The following is an 18,812-nucleotide window of genomic DNA, read 5'->3' on the forward strand; positions in this document are numbered from 1 at the left end:
TATTTTGCGTATATTTCTCGCTTTAGATAATCGTGAATATTATCGTTACGTGACAATCGATAACGTATGATCGTGAAGCGCCCGCGCGACGAGAGACGAGACATCCATCGAAGGGCGATATGAATTTATAATGCGATTGGCGATTACGAGTAAACGCGCTCGAATTAGGCTATCCTTCGCGAACAAATATCGTCGATTAAATTCGTAACGTATCGTGAGATTGGCAGTGTTGTTTATACTAACTATAAGTATTACCGATTATTCGATCGATCGAATTGCGCGACGTACTTTTCTGGACTATGCATCCGATTCGTTGACGTTAAAAAAATTTTTCAAAATCTCGTATAAAATGATTCAGTAGAGATTCGTGTAATTTTAACGGAAAAACAAAAATATAGACGAAATTTCTTTTCGTATAACGAAATCGAAATGATATGCGTCAAGGTAAAACCGAGATAAATGTTATCTGGTTAGATACAATTTAAATTGCAATGTCAACCGTTCTTCTGCAATTATTGTACATTATATACGCGCGTTTCTTAATCTGAAAACATTTTTTTTTCTTCTTCGCTATCCCTAATCAAGGCTCTACATGTTATCAACCGTCTCAGGCAAGTCGCAAATCAACAATACGAGTAGCATATAACGCACGATCGTACTCTTCTTTTTTTTCCGTTAACGTCGGATTTACAAGATAGGCAGCGATACTGACCTTCGGCGCTTTTTCACCATCAAGTGCAATTAAAATCGCTATAAAAAGTGTCCGCGAGAGTTGCATGCCGTCGCACACGGTACAACTCTGACATACGAGACACACACATAATATAAATCTCGAAAACTCTGGATAATACAAATACATCATTTGGTCGGGATCTGAAAGAAATTTGAGTCTCTCGAAAAGTAATGTAAAGACGAAAGTGCACTTGTCTCGAAGGTGCTTCTCAACGACTATGTTTTTTTTCTTTTGACAGATATTCATATATCGCGCAATAGACTTTTTTCATTATTGTGTTTTCATATATTTTTATATGATTATTATTATTATTATTATATAATATCAGTAGAATGTCCAAAATCTTCGAAAAACCGACAATTGTCGGCTCTCGTAACAATACGCGCTCCATTGCTAATAAATAACAAGTATATATTTAAGCCACGTTGGGGCACGGCGTGTTTAGTCTTTCGATAATTTTTTCTTTATCTAGGCTCGCGCGGATATCTATTCGAGATACCCTCTGACAAATAACTCTTCATATTACTCTGTTGCGCGGAAAGAGGAGGAGCTGCAAAAGGATCGAAAATGACGGAAAGTGCCTTATTAATTCGTCTTGCTCTTACGATGATGACGGTGATGATGCAGATGGTGATGTCGCAGCTGGGACCGCGTCTCCTGCACGGCCGCTACCAAAGTGCGCACCGCCTCCTCGTGACCCTCGAAGCTGTCCGCTTTCTTCAGCTGGCCTAGGGACGACGCCCCCACTCCTGCCCCCTCGCCACTGCCGCGCTTGCTCTTGGGCCGCGGAAACGTCTCCCAGGAACGCTGCTTCTGTACGAGAGACGACGACGTCCGTGACGTCGGTCCGATCAAAACGACCAGGGTTTTCCGGGGGTCCTGTGCGATGGATTGACCTACCGTCCCATCGGCGATGCTCGATCGCCTGCTGTTGCCGGAACCAGTCGTGCTCAGGCTGTCGCAGCTAGCGCGTCGCCGTCTTCTCGCATCGCTGGCTGCCTTCGCACCTTCGTAAAACAACTCCTCGGAATCGCTAGCTGGGTAGATCTTGGAAGCTTTGCCGCTAACAGGAATTGCTGGTATCTGTTCATCCGCCGGCACTGCATGCACCTGCGCCTGCACGCGCTTCTTGGCCTCACCCATACTCGAGGCCTCCGAGATTCGTTGATATTCCCCTTCATCTCCTGCTGGAAGCACGTGTCTTTTCTTAGAGGACTATCTCGAATCTCTTATTCAGTCAAGGCAATTGCATGATTCAATGAAAATTCAACGACAAATAAAACCTTATATAAAAAAGACACTTATATAACTTCTGTAAAAAATGCGCGATAGATGTTATATACATCTTTTATCTTTTAATGTATATTTACATATATATTGTGTGCTGCGAACGGTGAGCGACTTTATGTATTTGGTTGTCGGACGTTTATCGCCTCTAAGTCTAAACCGATATTTCGCCCCCGCCCATGCCCCCCCTCCCCTTTCCCAGTGGACTACAAAGGAAGACCTGTGTGTCATAATGTATCAGTATTTGTTTGCGCAAGACGATTCGATGCGATTCTCTCAGTCTTACCGATATGAGACTGCGCTTGCTGCGAATCGATACACCTCTCTGCCTGATCGAGCCCCTCGGCAGATGTATCGCCAGTGCCGCTTTTTAAGGAGCGATACAACGATCGCATCTTACTACCAGACGAATGTCCGGGCGGCGTCTTCGGCTTCGCGCTGTCGGGCGATTTACGCGAGCGCCGACTCTGACTGCGATCACGACCATCCTCTCTGCCAGGTGATTTCTTACGATCTTCCTTTTGCGTTCTGGCCTTTTCTATCAATTGGCTGAGCACACCCCTCTTCGGATCGGTTGACTTGGCTGTTCCATACACGACTATGTTGCCGCTCGAGTCCAATACGGCGCCTACACCGCCGGATGGTGTGCGACATCGCGTCGGGATTTCCTTTGTTTCTGTGAACAAAGATTTTGCTAAGACTAATTAATGCAAATTTTACAACAAATCTGACTTGACGACTTTGTCATTTTATCGATCTAAGGAACATTGAAAGATATACTTTCTCTCACCCTTCATATATAGCGCATTGTCGGCACTCGTGGCAGTGCTACGAGGATGACGATGTTCCTTGGTCGGTTGAGCTTGCGGATGTGGCGGCGGTTCCTGCATCTGTAGACGCGCCAGATGATCCAGCAGAGCTTGTAGATGCTGATTGTCGGCGGCGTCCGCTGCGGCCAGACTCACTTCTCCGGCGCTGATGCCCGTGGAAAACGATTTTACAAAGGGCTCCAGGTGCTGAGCGAGCGCTTGCAATTTCTTCACTTCGCTTCTCAACGATAATATATCGTTCATCTACAAATAGAAATTACAAAAAGATAGAAAGAAAGAAATGCAACAAGAACTTGACGAGAAAAACGCACCTGTGAATGAAATATTTCCTTTTCTATGTGAATCCTACATACTTGCTCCTCCCAAAGAGCATCAAAGACATTTCTGAGTCGCTCCAGTTCTATCTGATGATGCTCCAATTGTTGTTCTAACACGCGACAATCCCTCGCCACGTGATCATAACGTGTACCTAACGGCGGAGTATTTGCTCTCTTCAAGACGGAAACGTCTCGCTGCAGCTCACCCAACCGTTCTTTTACTGTCATTAGTTGTTGACTCAGTTCCTTTAACTGGGTATCGAAGGTCCGACAATGATTGGAAAATGGACCGCCATCAATTCCGCTCTTCGACGGTAGTCTCTGAGCAGTCTTGCTGTTCTGTTAGGAAAACGTATTCCTGACATGTGAAAACGTGAATGATGTACAACACATTACAACGATCTTACATTCGCATTCTGTATTAACTTTCATCATTGACTATATGACGAGCTATCTAATAATCTAAAGATCCCGTAAACTCGATTCCGCTGAAGATATATTAATCGACACGCTATAAGGAGTACTCCTCTATTCTCTTTTTCTCTGACTACTACAATTACCATCATATACACAATCAGTACAAGCCACACATCGTATAATATATATCGACTAAAATCCTGAATAAAAAAAATACTTACACGGGAGAAAATGTGCGCGAGAGAATAGCAGCGAAAAGGAAACTCGTAATACAAAAGTAAAGACGATCACAATGAGAATCATTATCATCATCAATAACATTCATCTCGTTTCATCCGCACCTGAAGCATTTGCGATTCCGCTGACTGGCTCAACGTATGACCGACTGATGTTTGATCGTACAAGGATTCGGCAGCGGCGGCGGCTTTCGTGGCTTGCGCTTGCCCTATATAGGGTTGCAGGGCGCGGGCGAAATCGGCGCGATAATTCGTCCTGATGTGAGCAGCGAGCAGGGGCGGTCGCGACGGATGACCGAGCTGCGCGACGCGGCTCAGCCGCTCCAGCATGGGATGCGACAATTCGAGGAACTGATACTTGGTCGCACCGCTGGTGAACGCGGTGCACAGCATCAGGTGCATCTGCAGAACAGGTAACGCGCTACCTAGTGATAATAGCTGAGCGCGCACCATACGCTCCTTGGTTTCGAACTGACGTTGCAATTCCGTGAGTACGTATGCGTGTGTCTTGTTGATGACCTCCTGCATGCCCTGACAGAACGCGCTTAGAGCACGCTTCTCGGACTCAAGACTGTGGCGAAGCTCGTCTAGCTGAGACTTGAGCGCCAGCACACCGTCCCTGATGCCGGCCTGAAGCTCGCAGATGGAATTCACCGCGCGCTCCATCTTCTTCGAGGCCTGTTGCCAGGCACTTTCTATGTCCACGCAGTGCACCCGCGCGTCCGTGGGCGTGTCGCGGAAACACGTGGCGCATAGCATGCATTTGGCGGTCTGGCTGTACATTATATACTGCTCCCCGTGGCTCGGACAACGACGTTGAGTATCCTTAGCGCATTTGCTCATGTGCACTACCTCGTGGGTGGAGAACATCTTGGCGCGATGGGTGTGTTCTCTGCAGTGGGTGCACAGCGCTTGTCCTGTAAACAGGTGAAATTCCTTTTTCTTTACGTATCTAATGAGATCTGATCGATACATGTTAACGAAAAAAATATATAAATATCTCCGTAAAACGTACCGCACGTTGTGCAAAAGAACATCGTGGACTTGTCGCGTTTGTCGCAATTGGCACATGGTGGATTTTCAGAGTTTGCTAATTCTACCAATTGATGTATCAGCTGATCGGGCGGTGGTAACTGCGCTCCATCCTTTAATTGCGTCTGTTGCCTATGTATATATCATAGAATATTAGAAAATTGCGTGCGATATTATTATACATCAATTATTTATGAATATAATTATAAGAATATTTATTCATCGAAAAACGGATTTTAATGAAGAAATCGTAAACAATGAATGATATTAAACTTATAACACAATGAGAATTATTTGAAGCAAACATAAATATCTTATTGTTGCATTTAATGAATAATTGTAAATAATAAAAGTGTATTGTGTGTCTATAAAACCTTTTTGTTAAGCTTTTGTTGAGTTTTCACTGTATTTAGAATATTACAGATATAATCATATAAATATATAAAATAAATATTTAAGGATATTTAATTTTATGATGAATTGAAATTTAATTTCAGTCTAATCGAGAAGGATAACGACATATGTGTATGTGTGCGCGCGCGCGCGCGCGCGAATCTCAATCACTGGACATCGCATTGTTATCTACCCGCAGATGGGACACTTGATCGTTCCATCGATGTGCGGGCCGTGTATGCAACGTGCGCAGAAGGTGTGGAAGCAAGAGAGTAGACAGGGCTCCTTGTAGTAGTCGTGGCAGATACCGCAGGTGAGAGGGTTCCTGGGCCCGCCGCCCGGCACGCCCGTCGTGCCATCGTCGCCGACCCCGTCACCGACCGCCGAGCCCGAGCTCGCCATCGTCGTCGGTGTCACTCGGCCACCCTTAATCGCAAGCGCGCGCGGACCACGACGCGCGCCTTCCTCCGCCCTCCTTCACGACACCGCTCCCTGTCCCATGCTCGCCTGTCTCTGTACCTCTCTGCAACAGAGAACAGATGCGGTTTATTGGGATGCTGCGCGCACGTAACTTACCACGAAGCAACATGGACAAACGGCGGTCCACGCGATGACGGGATGATCCGCGATGATCGCGGATAACAGGACACAGGAGGCAGGAGTTTAGAGTGATGAAAACACGTCTAGAATATGATGTTTACCCTTAGACGGAGCGTCGGCCCGCCCGCAGAGAGTCCCGACCAGAGAGGGTGGTTTATCAGTTGCTGCTCACTCGACCCGTCATTCTGACGTAGCGCGCGCTCGCGGCAACCAGCCTCTGCGTCTCTGCGCAACTGACGATTACTGAGCACTGACGTCACCATCGTGAAGCGCCTACCACCCTTTTCCCGCCCCTATATATATATGTATATATAAGAGATGCGTGTGTTATATATATATGATGCGATACATGTATTCAGACAACACATATCTCTAAAAGATGTCTAAGAAAACAATTTAAAGACGTCTTATCGTCCTTTAGATGTCGAAAAAACAATTTAAAGATATCTTATCATCTTTAAGATGTCTTAGATGTCTTTTGGCCTTCTTGTGTGCTGTATGGGCTATATACATACATACATATTTTATATATATATATATATATATATATATATATATATATAATGTATAGAGAAATTCGTGCAAGAGTCGACCCCCGGTTTGCTCGCCCTTTCGTTTCTCATTTCCACCCCGTTCCGCAGTCTGCACTACCCTCGTTCGCGTACATATTTATGTACGCGAACGTTGTGTACATATTTATGTACGTAGACATACAGATGTATACATGGTGGCGATATTGGTGCAAGAAGGTGTAAGCAAATGGCCAGGAGAACAGTATCTAAAAAAATGCATCAATCACTTAATTTTTTCTTTCTTTAGATGTTTGATGATTTAGTTGTTTTTCTATAACGTACGTTATATTCTCCTCAATGTGACATACATGTGAAGAGAATATAATGTATATAATGTAGAGAACATACATTTATATAATGTTTATATATTTTCTTCACAGTCAGGTGATTCATCCTTTCTCCTTTAAAAAGAATTCTTCGAAATAAACTAGTAGATCTGCGGAGAATACATCACGTATTTGAGACTAGGACTTGCGCCTTTTGACACACGATACTTGTATTTTATATACATCACATACAGGCACAAAGAAACGTTTCTCTCTCTATTATCGTTCTATTTTCATGTTATCTTACTTTTTATTTTATCCATGAAAAGCGCTCTCCTTAACGGAAATGAGATACTGAAATACAAAAATAAATAAATTAGAAAATAAATTAGATGGTAGAAGCGACATTTTTATTATTATGTATATTTATCCATATATTTATTTCTCTTATTATTTATATATTTATCTACATATTTATTTATCTTATTATTTATATATTTTATCTATATATCAAAATAATAATTCATATAATCGCTAAATTTCATTTAAATCGCGGAATAATCACTATCTTTCCTATTCTCTCTTTCTCTCTCTCTCTCTCTCTCTCTATTTGAATAATTTCAGAATTACTGCGAAAACTCTCTTTCTCTTTCGTTCTAATCAATTGCTAGTTTATTTTGATTAATTGAGTTAACCTCCTCATCTCCAACACAATTATGCAGCAGTTTTTCCAGCTCGTTCCATTACCCTACAATACATGTAATCTCCTCAAACGGATCTGGGAGTCGATTTTACGTGACCTTTTCGTATTCTGTCCAGCTCGACAGAGAATATATTCTAACTTTGTGACCCGTAGATGCATAAATTTGATTGTCGCTCCACAAACGCATCTCTGTAAAATAGATTGAGAGAGATTGCGATCAAACTTTCTTTTCACATCGTGTCGCATTTGACTGCAAGCGTTCTCGTTTCCTAGTTAAATCTCAATTATCCAGTTACCAATTATCCTCTCACCTATGCATCTCGATTCGAGTTTTCTCCACGCTTGAATTCTGAGCTTGCTTGATTATCGAGAATAAAGATATAATTGCATTCTATCCATTACTCGATCCATCATCCCGTTATTTTTCCTTTATATTGTTGAAAAAAAATTTTGAATTAATTAAACGCGATCGAATTAACAATCGCAATATATTTTCGCTCGAATCGCAGTTAATAAAAAAAAATATTTGCGATATAATGGAAGATAATTTATAAGATAATAAGAGAGTTTTAGATATTCGCGTTTTCTCCTTTCATCGCGAAATTGTATATTAAAAGAGGATATTGCAGCCTCTCGATTGGATATAATTCCTTCTGCATTCTCATAAGAATTCCAGACCATGGGCTTTGTAATTTCTGCGTCGTAAAGTTTCCTATTCATCGCTTTACGGTCAATTCATAGCAAGCACTTCCATTGTCGCGGTTTAACCACCATTGCTCACCATTGATGTATTTGCGGCTTATTCTGTCTTTTACATTGCGTATATTATGTACAATATATATACATTAAAAATATAAAATATTTTAAATTCATTGAAATTACGTGTTATTATCAAAAAAAAAAAAAAAATTACAAATTTCTTCTTAGCAATGTTAAAATATAATTTAAAAATTTTATTTTGTATATCAAATCTATTAAAAAAATTTCACTTCTCGTTAAAATAGAATTAGTTAAAATCTCCATTTATTGTTATTTACTTATATCTCTATATCTTCATATTATATTCATTTTATATCTTCTGTAAGATTTTCTAATCCTTCAGCTTTTGATCATTTTCCGAACATAATTTAAGAAATTATAGCTAATTTATTGACTATTATTGAAAAAGATACGAACATCAATCGTTATTAAAAATTTCAGATTTTTAAAAAACTTCCAATGTAGTAAATTCTTGAAAAATTAATTACTTTAAAAGTTTTCCATTTCTAAAAAAAAATTCTCTATAAATAAAAAATATAATGTTCAAAAATTACATAAATATCTATACAAACATTTGTTTTCGCATTAATTCGTTTTTATGTGTCATTATTTTTTTACATTATATATAGTGATACAGTATTTATTTTTTATTTTACATAATGCTTATAAATATGTATAATGTATCCAACAATATAATAATACATAAATACAAATAATTCATAAAATATTTTATTTAAACCCCTAACCTTTTTTTAATTAAATCCATATTTTATTTTACAATATTATAATTCTTGTAATTATTTTATTATTTTTTATAGTTTTTATTATAGAACTTTTCGATTATATTTATTATCAATAATAAAATAGTATTTTGATATAAAACATTTTGAGTACAACATTCATGTTTGTTACTTTTGTTGCGATCAAAATGATTGATATCATTGTTCTTCAATTATCTCTGGGCTTATCGAGTTAATTATATCGTATTAAAAATGTATCATTTGGGGAAATTTACCTGTCTGACTAATCGTCTTTAACAATATTTCGGTAGTGTCCGAAACTGATCAGCGAGGATCAAAATGCACACGAACGTGGCTTGCATTAATTGAGCCTCCGTCAACGGAAGTTCGCTAGTGTTTACAATTCAAAGTGATTCAAAGATATGGCGGATCAATAGTTTGCGTTCACGTTGTGCGGGTGTTTCTAATTCTGTTTTTCTAATTCTGCCAATTCTTGTCGTGCCTAGATATGCCGTCCCGAGGAGAAGATATCCTTAAAGGTTTTCAAGTGTATCCTTTGAATATAAATTTTATTTTGTTTTTAAAACGAAAGGCTAGAGTACAAAGAATTTGATAAGGTTAGAATCAGCCTTCAAGCAATTATAATATATATATTTATCTAAAACATAATAAATATAATAGAATTTAAAATAGAGAAAAATATGTATCTCCTTAATTCCATTTTATTCATCAGTAATTGGATGAATTTGCGCGATGCTGACAATGGGAAAATTTTATGGCAGGGTAACGAAGACTTGTAAGTAATCCTTTAATATATTAACTTATATGAATATTTTAATAAATAATGTATGATGATAGATTAAATGTTAAATTATTTTTATAGATCTGTACCTGATGTAGAACATGAAGCACGTGTACCAAAGAAGATTCTGCGATGTCGTGCAGTATCAAGAGAAATTAACTTTAGTTCTGCAGAGCCTATGGAAAGGTTTCGCTTGGAGCAAAAAGTATTATTCAAGGGTCGTTGCCTAGAGGAATGGTTCTTTGAATTTGGATTTGTTATTCCTAACAGTACTAATACTTGGCAGAGCTTGATTCAAGCTGCACCAGAGAGTCAAATGATGCCAGCAAATATATTAAAGTAAGTGGAGATACATTGTTAATATATTGTTTGGAGATTCGTTGATTAATTATATATAAATTATAATTAAATATTTCCTTTGTGAATAGTGGCAATGTTGTAATAGAAACAAAATTCTTCGATGATGATCTCTTAGTATCTACCAGTCGAGTTCGTCTCTTCTATGTCTAAGGCAATTTCCAAATGGTCCTCTAATATCATATATAACAACGGGACCAATCAGTGTGAACAGATTTTACATAAAGATAAAAGAACATGCAACCAAGTTCTTACAAATGCAGATCAATTTTCATCTCTCTGATCTCTTATATCTTATATTTTTTTATGTATGTATTAGCAAAATGATTTTAGACAATCTCATAATTTTATAGTATTTATATTTTTAAAGAATTCAAACACACAACTTCTTATAAAATTATTAATAGAGTTTTGTAAATAATGGTATTTTTGTTCAAATAAGGCCTAATATATCTCAATTTTGTTTTTTATTCTTGCAAAGGGCAAAGATTATGCACTGTTAAGGCACATGTTTTATTGTTTATCAAGTATATAAATAAATATATATTAAGTTTTGTACATATTGTAATACACCAAGCAATAAAGATCTAAAAGTTTAAAGCTTTGTGTGCATTTTATTTCTATAATTTGTCAGAGTGCTAACTGTGTAATATCTATATATCAGTTTAATAATAATATGATTCTGTTTTGAAAAAGTTGATGTAAATTAATAAAGTTTACAGCGACTATACATCTTAGCATATGTGAGAAGCTGTTATATCTTCATTTGCAGATGAAGAAATAATCTTCAGCTACAAAAATGTAAATTCTAAATCTGTAATATTTAAGTGTAATTATAAATGTTGTCAAAGTTGATTTGTCAAAAAGCGCATTGGAAAACACTTCTTTCATCACACGCCTATATGCTATAATGGTTGTACTATTGATTAGTGGTGCACAAGCAACACATTTTTTAGGCTTCACCACATCCCTTGAGGGAGTTCATGAGTTTAGTACATTCTATCCCCTACTTTGCTTATACGTCATATACAGGTATAAAGAAAGAAAACACGAGAAAGAGAGAAAAGAACGAAGGACGAGGAAACGTCGGAGTTGCTGCAGCTAGCTCGAATCTGAAGAAACTTCTCATCAAGCGATCAACTTGTGTCGAGTGATTGATTTAATTAATATACTCCAACTTGTCGATTTTTTTCTCAACCAGAAATTAAATCTCACAGAATCTGTGAGATTTATCTGATCTCAATGGATCTGAATGAGGAAGACGAGAGCGTAAATGAAAGTGGTAGGCTGTTCTTAGTCACCGCGGGTGCACCGCGCGATCCTTTAGTATCAGCTGGTGCAATCGTAGCATCGGCAACGAGTGTCCCGGACGATATCAACCAGGGTGACGACCTGCAGTCGAGTGCCTTGGCCAGTCTGATCGGCAGCGCGCAATCCACCTCGGTTTGCTTCCCTACGAAATTCAGTAAGTGTATACGACGTTGTCGTGTGTGTTGCGTCAACCCCCGGACCTGATTTAATTAACTGTCACCAGCCCCTCGAAGTTGGGGTAGCTCAATCAAGTTATTGCTAAGTGCATTAAGTAGATCATCCATACAGCTCACTTTTTTCTTAAATAAAATTAGCGGTAATCAGTTTAACATATTACTAATACATCATTGATGTTCGCAAATTCTATTACAAATGTCCTTGTTTTGTAATATTATAGTATATCGAGACAACCTTGTCGAATCAAGTTGAAATGAATTGTATCCTCTTCTAGCGTTTGATTTCTCGACTAGTTCTGAAAGCGAAGAAAGGCCATCCTGCGTCATCGGCAAGAGAAAACAGCGTAGATACCGCACCACATTTTCCAATTTCCAACTAGAGGAGTTAGAACGTGCTTTTCAGAAGACACATTATCCGGACGTATTTTTTCGCGAGGAGCTCGCAGTTCGTATTCAATTGACAGAAGCTAGAGTACAAGTAATTTCTATACATTTATCTTTCTTATATATATGTGAAGATGTCAGCTTTCTGAATTATCCAGGTATTTATATGCGTGTCTGTATTGTAACTATACTTTTCCTGTAAATATACAAATAGGTGTGGTTCCAAAATAGGAGAGCAAAATGGCGCAAGCAGGAGAAGCAGTGCAAAATCGCGACTCACATGACGTCACATTTACCATCGTCCGATTGTCAAGATATACAGCAACATCAATCGCAGCAACAATCAGATCATCTGTTATTGGAATCACCATGCAGTCCGCCTCCTATATACCTCGGTATGGAATGGGCGGGTTTCTCTCCTTATAACAACACAGACAGCGCGTCATCTCTTATCATGAATAAGCCACCAGATGCAGAGGCTGATAATAATCCACTGCTCGATCCAGAATTATTACAACTAAAACCTCCACGTTCTTAATAATATTAAGATTATATAAATATATATAATATATACATAACACACACATATATTACTCGCAATATGGATAATACTCGTTTCTGAGAAGAGGGAGAATTACGTTTCCTGAGAAGAGAAAAAGTTATGTGATATATTAGACATAAATAGAAAGAATAACAAACTTATAATGATGTTAAGCAAAGAAAATATTTGTGATGCATGAATGCAAAATTGCATGAAAATTTATAAATTATTACTATGGATTATCTCAAATCCTGACTGAAATGTATTTTGAAGAAACAAATCAATATTTTAATATTAATTGTAACAAATAAATATTTAAATATTAAAAATGTATATGATATTAATTTAAAAATGACTATGCGCAAAATCTTCATTAAATGTACAATATATTGATGATTGATGTGTGATGCAATATATTAAATTGTTCTATTTCAAGCAAATTCTAAAATATAGATTCTATAAAGAAAATAATAAAATTTCTATTATATACAAAATTATTCTTTCATCGAGTTGTGTTACTCCAATATAAAATAGTAACGTCATCTTTATTGTGTGCATATATTACAAGTCAGTAAATTAATTAAGATATTCATTAATCGATCCTAATTGCGAATAAGCTGTCTACGATGCTCCTTCCAATTTTTTCAAATACCATCAAAAGCCATTCCCTCTTTGAATTGTCACTGACGAAGCGTTTTAGTCTTTGAAATTATCTCAAAGAATGATCTCTCCTGCTTATTGAACCTAATTCAATAATTGGCTTTGCCAATCGGAGATCTTAATAGCCCTCAGCAAAACATTTGAGATGCATTTCGTGTGAAATAAATTAGTGACAAACGTTAAGAGGTTACGCGATATACGAGTATTCATCCGCGCTATTTGCAGTACGTTCGATATATTGTTTATCTATCAGAGTTTCAATGCATTTCTTAATCATTCCAATGGAAGGTGCAAAGGTGACTTTCGACTGACTCAGCACCTAAAATAACATAGTTATATTTAAATTAAATATCGTTTCGCCAGCAACTGAAAAGTACAGTGCAAAATCGAATCATTTCGAAATCGCTAAACTCACCTCTTGTATGAGCTGATTGTGTCTCAACAGTTTACGGCTCTTCATGATACGAACTATGGCTGCTTGCAAGAACATTTTTCTGTCCTCGTCCACACTGCGATGCGTGGCTTCCGCGTCCTGCGGTGCATCTCGTTGCAACACACCAGTTACGCGGAATTTAGTTCTCTTGTTGGAGTAATCGAAATTGAGCGTAAGGATGGTATCCTCCTCCAGCTCGCTGGATTCCTCTGTGGATTTGTTGAGGATCTTGCAATCTACGAGACTGGCGGCGTGCTTGATCAGTTGGTCGTGTGACAGACGTAACGATGCCGCTGCCTCTCTGCACGGTATTGCGTCGCAATGCTCGAAAAGCAGCAGTAACGCCATTTGATATGTCTGCACGGTGACCAGATAGGATTTTTTTAGATAATTGAACTTGAGCTCGCCCTGGCTTAAATGATGTAACCACGTGAGCTTTCGACCGCTAAATTGCATGTGATAGAACGTTTCGAAAGCCTGTATGGACTTCTCCAACTGCTGTGGAACATGAAATGGTCCGGGTGACGGTGGTAAAGCGAGCGGCCAAGCACCGGCTTGCAATACTTTAACTCCGAAACCAGTACCCAGTTGATTTTCTCCGTCGCCTTCCCGTAAGGTAGCCGTAAATTTTGCATTGAGATCTGCAGAGACAGACATGTCCGTAAACATGCGATGAAGTTTGTTCGTGAATTCGTAACCACATGCTCGCTTTAGATCGTCGATCATCATCTCCTCGGCGTCCATTGATTGCGACTGCTGATGTATCAATCGCTTTGCTAACATACGCGAGTAGAATTTTTGAAATACATCCTTATCGTCGACATATTTGAACACAGTTATGGACCGTCTCAGCTTGTCCTCGATTTCACTCTCGGACGCTGCCTTGGGTGATTTTTTCAGCAGAGAATCGCAATATTTTGCCAGCTTAAAAAACGAACATATATCATTATATAATTTATTAATAGAAATCTTACTATCTAAGATGAAAATATCGTCTATAAAGTTTACCAATTCTGGTGCTCGGACCGGCTGCTTTGGAGCGGGCCTGTAATTCACGATGGCAGAACAAGCTTTATCAAGAGCACCTACAAAGCTCTGATCTCCTTTGAACACATCTCTAATCAGTTCCGAATATTTAGAATGTACATTCAACATGCTCTCCACAAATTGTGTGTATACCTGAAATTCGAAAATTATATTTTCCTTATATGGTTAGGCACAAATCCATATATTTATTCGAACTTTTAGATATATTTTAAGTAGTTATTATATATTTACATTTAGTTATTATATTTTTAGTTATTATATATTTACATTTTCTCCTTGTAAAGGTCCAATTGCCTGTAATCCTTGTTGCGTGATGTGTTGAGTGAGTTTTTGTACAAGTGGATCTAAACCTCCTGGCAAAGGCCTCAGCAAAGGATAAAGAAGAGCCAGATCTCGTTTACTTTCATTTTTTATCATGATTTCTGCTTCCGCATGGAGCCAATCGGCTTGCGCATCTACCATTTTCTCCTCACAACATGCTCTTACCTATAAAATATTACTGCTGTATCATCTACTGCCTCAAACTCATCAATTTTGAAAGTTCAAGCAAAAAATAAGATTGTACTTTTGGTACAGAACTCTTGTGAAGAAACTTATGCGCACGTGCTTCCTCTTGATTGAGTCTCCATGTTACTTTCTCCATATAACGCGTAACGTCCAACTGTTGCAGCAACGACAATGCCTCTGCCATGTAAAATTCTTTACTAGCTTTCAAGAAAGGCTCCTCAAAGGCTTCTTGATATAACTGGTCAAAAGATAAAATTTAATTTAATAATTTTGCCAGTCGGATGAGAAAGAAAAAGAATTTGTTATCTCATACAAAAACTTTAAACAATAAAAGCTTAATTAAAATAGTAATACATTACATTTAATTGTCCCTTCATCTTATATTCTTCCACCCGAACGAAGCTCTGTATAACACCACAAATAACATCGATTGGGGCAAGCAATTTCGAATCTCTATCGGCGTCGATACATACAAGTAGAAGTGAGACGAGTTTTTCTCTAAGCGGTATTATCATTTTTTTCTTCCAAATGTCCAAACCTAGCTCACCAATCTCCATCTGCTCTTGGCACTCTTCGTCCCTGTTAGAACTCGCGCCATAGATGAGTTCCGCCTCCGAGAGCTTTTGTTTCTTAATGTGCTGTTGATTGAGGTATAAGTACAAGCTATGTAAGTAATAAATGCCCTGTGAATACTCTGTCCAGGCTCGATGATACGCCGTTAGCAGATCCGAATTGTCATTGTATGAATCAACTTGTACCAATAAATGATCTACATGGTTAACCAGAAACCTCTTTGTCTCGTCGTATAAACGATCTGCCAGTGGTTCAGGATAGGCGACGCACAAAGAATAAACATCACTGCAATCGTATACAACAATATGTTATACATTTAGTATATTTTTTTAACAATTAAATATAATTCTTGGATTTCATTTTTAAATACCTAAATCTATCATTCCATATAGCACGTGGGATATTGGCTAATGTTATTACACCTTTAACAGTCTCTTGTAGTTCGTGCCAAGTCTGATTAAAGTCCACTCTTTTAGGTTTTAGTGACATTCTTTCCACAAATCACTGATTACTTGATCTTAAAGTCAATAGCTTACTAATTCCGCAAACTAAACTCACTGATGCTATAAACCTGCAAAACAACAATATTGTAAGACTCTCATCATAATTCTCTCGCAATTCGAATGTGTGTATGAAATGCACACACATTTAAGCATTGAAAAAGAAGTTTTATTTGAGAATTATCTTAAGATTCTCCAGAATTTAACAAAACCTATGCACCAAGAGTTACATTCCAAAAATAATCTTCAGAGTGAGCGAATAAAGACCGAGTTTTACGAGGCTTTGTTCGAATGTTTGCACATCATCGATTTAAAAATAACATAAAAGTAAAATATATACACTGCACACATTCACATCTCATGGCCGCTCTAATTCTCTCCCCTGCCTGTCAATTTATATAGCGAGCAAACACTCCCGCGAGAGAGTCCCGACTCTAATCCGTCTTAATAACGCGCAAATATAAACACACTCGGGGATAAACACACGTCCGTTTAAAGTCGTGCACTCTAATGGCGCATAGTTTTGTTGCGAAATATCGATTGCGAGCAAAGAGCGATGTTCCCGAGATATTCCAACGACGGAATCGCGACGAGTTAAGCGCGTGCATCCGCCATCGAGCTGACACAGCTGCACAGCTGACTGGCTCGGGCTGGCCCGCGCGCGTGCGGATCACTAACCAAGAAATCGCAGACTCGTGCTCCAGGCTCCGGTTCGAATCCTCGTCCGCAATCCTCGATCGTATGTACGATCCGCAGGTACGACGAATTGTATTAACGGGCAGTTTATTTTTGGGGCGGGGGCGCGAATCATTCCCTGCTGCCGCGAGATGCATGACATCCGCGACGACTCGGACGCATTTTCGACGACGTGAGGACGGGGGGACCGGGGGGCGGGGGGGGCCGAAAACGGGTCGCTCCTCGTTCTTGCCAGCCGTCACGCTTCGCGCGCGCCAAATTCTTGTCCTTCTCGAGGGACGCGAGATTATGTTTATTTCTCTCCTATTTTTCCACTCGAAGTGGCGCTCCTTGTAACTCCGCTCGCGAGATTCTCAATAACATTCTTCCTTTTTTAAGAACATAATGCACGACTCTCACTAGGATTAGAATATATGTATATTTGACGTTGTATACGCTTTCGAGTTCTGTCAAAAACACATGTAGCGCAAAGGCGATGTAACGAGTATAAAGGAAGGCAAATGCGTCATATTGTTAACACCAATAATCATCCAATAGCAACTCGGTACAGATCAGATATTGGCCAATCGAAAATTATTCTATTCTGACGAATGGATTTTCGAACGCACGACCTGTCACATATGGTGGATTGGAGCTTCAATCGTTAACAGAGAGAGGAAGAACTAGATTTTTACGTAGTTCATGGTCGTGACTCGCATTTCGATGCGTTCAATGACTGTCTGGTCTCATTGACAAGTTTGGATTGAAGATTGTTGTAATATTTATATCATAAAATTGTTATATTCATATCGGGGAAAATGGTAAGCATTTATCTATTAAAAACATATTTTGTGTTTAATTATCCTGAAGGATTTGTCTTTTAAGTATTATTTTATACTCGGAAAGCTTCACGAATAATTTATCAGAGGTTATATTACTGTCAAAAAATTGTACTGATGACATTGCATATTTCGCGATAAATATGAAAAAATACCAAAAGGAATTATAATGTATTATATACTTTCGTTGTATTTTATAATAACTTCAATTTATATTATATTTTCTTGTAGAGTATTCTTGCGTACAATGGCGGTGCCGTGATAGCCATGAAGGGCAAGAATTGCGTTGCCATAGCGGCTGATCGCAGATTCGGCATACAAGCGCAAACGATAATGTGCGATTTCCAAAAAATTTTTGAGATGGAACCACATCTGTTCATCAGTCTGCCCGGCCTTGCCACTGATACCCAAACTGTCATGGAGAGGCTACGCTTTCGCTTGAATCTTTACGAGTTGAAGGAGAATAGAAAGATTCATCCTAAAACGTTTACCGCGATGGTCTCGAATCTCTTGTACGAAAAGAGATTTGGACCATACTTTGTAGAACCTATAATTGCTGGGTTAGATCCCGTTACATTTGAACCATTCATTTGCAATATGGATTTAATAGGATCCAGAAACATGGCAGAAGATTTTGTAGTGGGTGGAACATGTACAGAACAGTTGTATGGAATGTGTGAATCGCTTTATGAACCGGATTTAGAACCCAATGAACTATTTGAGACTATCAGCCAAGCTTTAGTCAATGCCTTTGATCGAGATGCGATATCTGGATGGGGTGCTGTTGTTTATATTATGTAAATATGATAATATTTATATAGAATAAATTTACAACACTATTTTTGATAATATTTATACTAATGCATCTGTTACACATAAATTAAATATGTACGTTTTTGTTTCAGAGAGAAAGATAAGGTCACAAAGAGGACTATCAAAACACGAATGGATTAACTACAATTTCTTTTACATCAGTATGCGTGGCAAACATTTTACAATTACTATTGTAACTAAGTCTAAGAAATGGAAACAAAGCTTAAAAGATTTTTTAATTAAATCCCTTCTATCTTTTTTTTAAATATCTGTTGAATTAATTGTTAAAAAAACATCTCTATCCATATT

The 18,812-nt window shown here is 38.4% G+C and overlaps 6 protein-coding genes across 13 annotated transcripts; 4 read left to right on the forward strand and 2 right to left on the reverse strand.

The window, feature by feature from the left end:
* Window positions 1-563: 563 nt before the first annotated feature.
* Window positions 564-6,123, reverse strand: LOC105253773 (RING finger protein 207). Of its 4 annotated transcripts, XM_011262043.3 has the most exons (9): window positions 5,947-6,123; window positions 5,439-5,768; window positions 4,836-4,984; window positions 3,926-4,737; window positions 3,162-3,506; window positions 2,811-3,093; window positions 2,307-2,696; window positions 1,634-1,920; window positions 564-1,546 (listed from the first exon to the last, which is right to left on the reverse strand). In XM_011262043.3, the coding sequence occupies exons 2-9, from the start codon at window positions 5,645-5,647 to the stop codon at window positions 1,319-1,321; spliced, it is 2,703 nt and encodes a 900-aa protein (XP_011260345.1). In that variant the 5' UTR covers window positions 5,648-5,768; window positions 5,947-6,123; the 3' UTR covers window positions 564-1,318. The 4 variants fall into 4 exon arrangements, 3 of the variants coding, with proteins under 3 accessions (XP_011260345.1, XP_011260344.1, XP_011260343.1); XM_011262042.3 differs by having other exon boundaries at window positions 564-1,917; XM_011262041.3 differs by having other exon boundaries at window positions 564-1,920.
* A 3,114-nt stretch (window positions 6,124-9,237) lies between these two features.
* Window positions 9,238-10,241, forward strand: LOC105253777 (retinal rod rhodopsin-sensitive cGMP 3',5'-cyclic phosphodiesterase subunit delta). Its single transcript, XM_011262052.3, has 4 exons — window positions 9,238-9,434; window positions 9,619-9,681; window positions 9,769-10,026; window positions 10,116-10,241. The coding sequence occupies exons 1-4, from the start codon at window positions 9,394-9,396 to the stop codon at window positions 10,195-10,197; spliced, it is 444 nt and encodes a 147-aa protein (XP_011260354.1). The 5' UTR covers window positions 9,238-9,393; the 3' UTR covers window positions 10,198-10,241.
* Window positions 10,242-11,286: 1,045 nt separating this feature from the next.
* Window positions 11,287-12,723, forward strand: LOC105253776 (homeobox protein ARX). Its single transcript, XM_011262051.3, has 3 exons — window positions 11,287-11,509; window positions 11,807-12,009; window positions 12,130-12,723. The coding sequence occupies exons 1-3, from the start codon at window positions 11,287-11,289 to the stop codon at window positions 12,451-12,453; spliced, it is 750 nt and encodes a 249-aa protein (XP_011260353.1). The 3' UTR covers window positions 12,454-12,723.
* A 259-nt stretch (window positions 12,724-12,982) lies between these two features.
* Window positions 12,983-17,022, reverse strand: LOC105253775 (cullin-2). 5 transcript variants are annotated; one of them, XM_011262045.3, is made up of 8 exons: window positions 16,855-17,022; window positions 16,047-16,247; window positions 15,463-15,961; window positions 15,162-15,341; window positions 14,864-15,082; window positions 14,558-14,728; window positions 13,532-14,473; window positions 12,983-13,435 (listed from the first exon to the last, which is right to left on the reverse strand). In XM_011262045.3, the coding sequence occupies exons 2-8, from the start codon at window positions 16,163-16,165 to the stop codon at window positions 13,304-13,306; spliced, it is 2,262 nt and encodes a 753-aa protein (XP_011260347.1). In that variant the 5' UTR covers window positions 16,166-16,247; window positions 16,855-17,022; the 3' UTR covers window positions 12,983-13,303. The 5 variants fall into 5 exon arrangements, with proteins under 5 accessions (XP_011260347.1, XP_011260351.1, XP_011260348.1 ...); XM_011262049.3 differs by lacking the exon at window positions 16,855-17,022 and adding an exon at window positions 16,526-16,777; XM_011262046.3 differs by lacking the exon at window positions 16,855-17,022 and adding an exon at window positions 16,517-16,777.
* Window positions 16,687-17,557, forward strand: LOC105253774. The gene is made up of 2 exons (XM_011262044.2): window positions 16,687-16,932; window positions 17,410-17,557. Exons 1-2 carry the CDS (start codon window positions 16,687-16,689, stop codon window positions 17,536-17,538), a joined length of 375 nt encoding a protein of 124 aa, XP_011260346.1. The 3' UTR covers window positions 17,539-17,557.
* On the forward strand, window positions 17,558-18,732 carry LOC105253778 (proteasome subunit beta type-3). Its single transcript, XM_011262053.3, has 3 exons — window positions 17,558-17,672; window positions 17,922-18,487; window positions 18,596-18,732. Exons 1-3 carry the CDS (start codon window positions 17,670-17,672, stop codon window positions 18,642-18,644), a joined length of 618 nt encoding a protein of 205 aa, XP_011260355.1. The 5' UTR covers window positions 17,558-17,669; the 3' UTR covers window positions 18,645-18,732.
* Window positions 18,733-18,812: the final 80 nt, after the last annotated feature.

The sequence above is a fragment of the Camponotus floridanus genome, unplaced genomic scaffold, assembly GCF_003227725.1.
Source record: "Camponotus floridanus strain SB8 unplaced genomic scaffold, Cflo_v7.5 scaffold74, whole genome shotgun sequence".
NCBI classification, from domain to species: Eukaryota; Metazoa; Arthropoda; class Insecta; order Hymenoptera; family Formicidae; genus Camponotus; species Camponotus floridanus.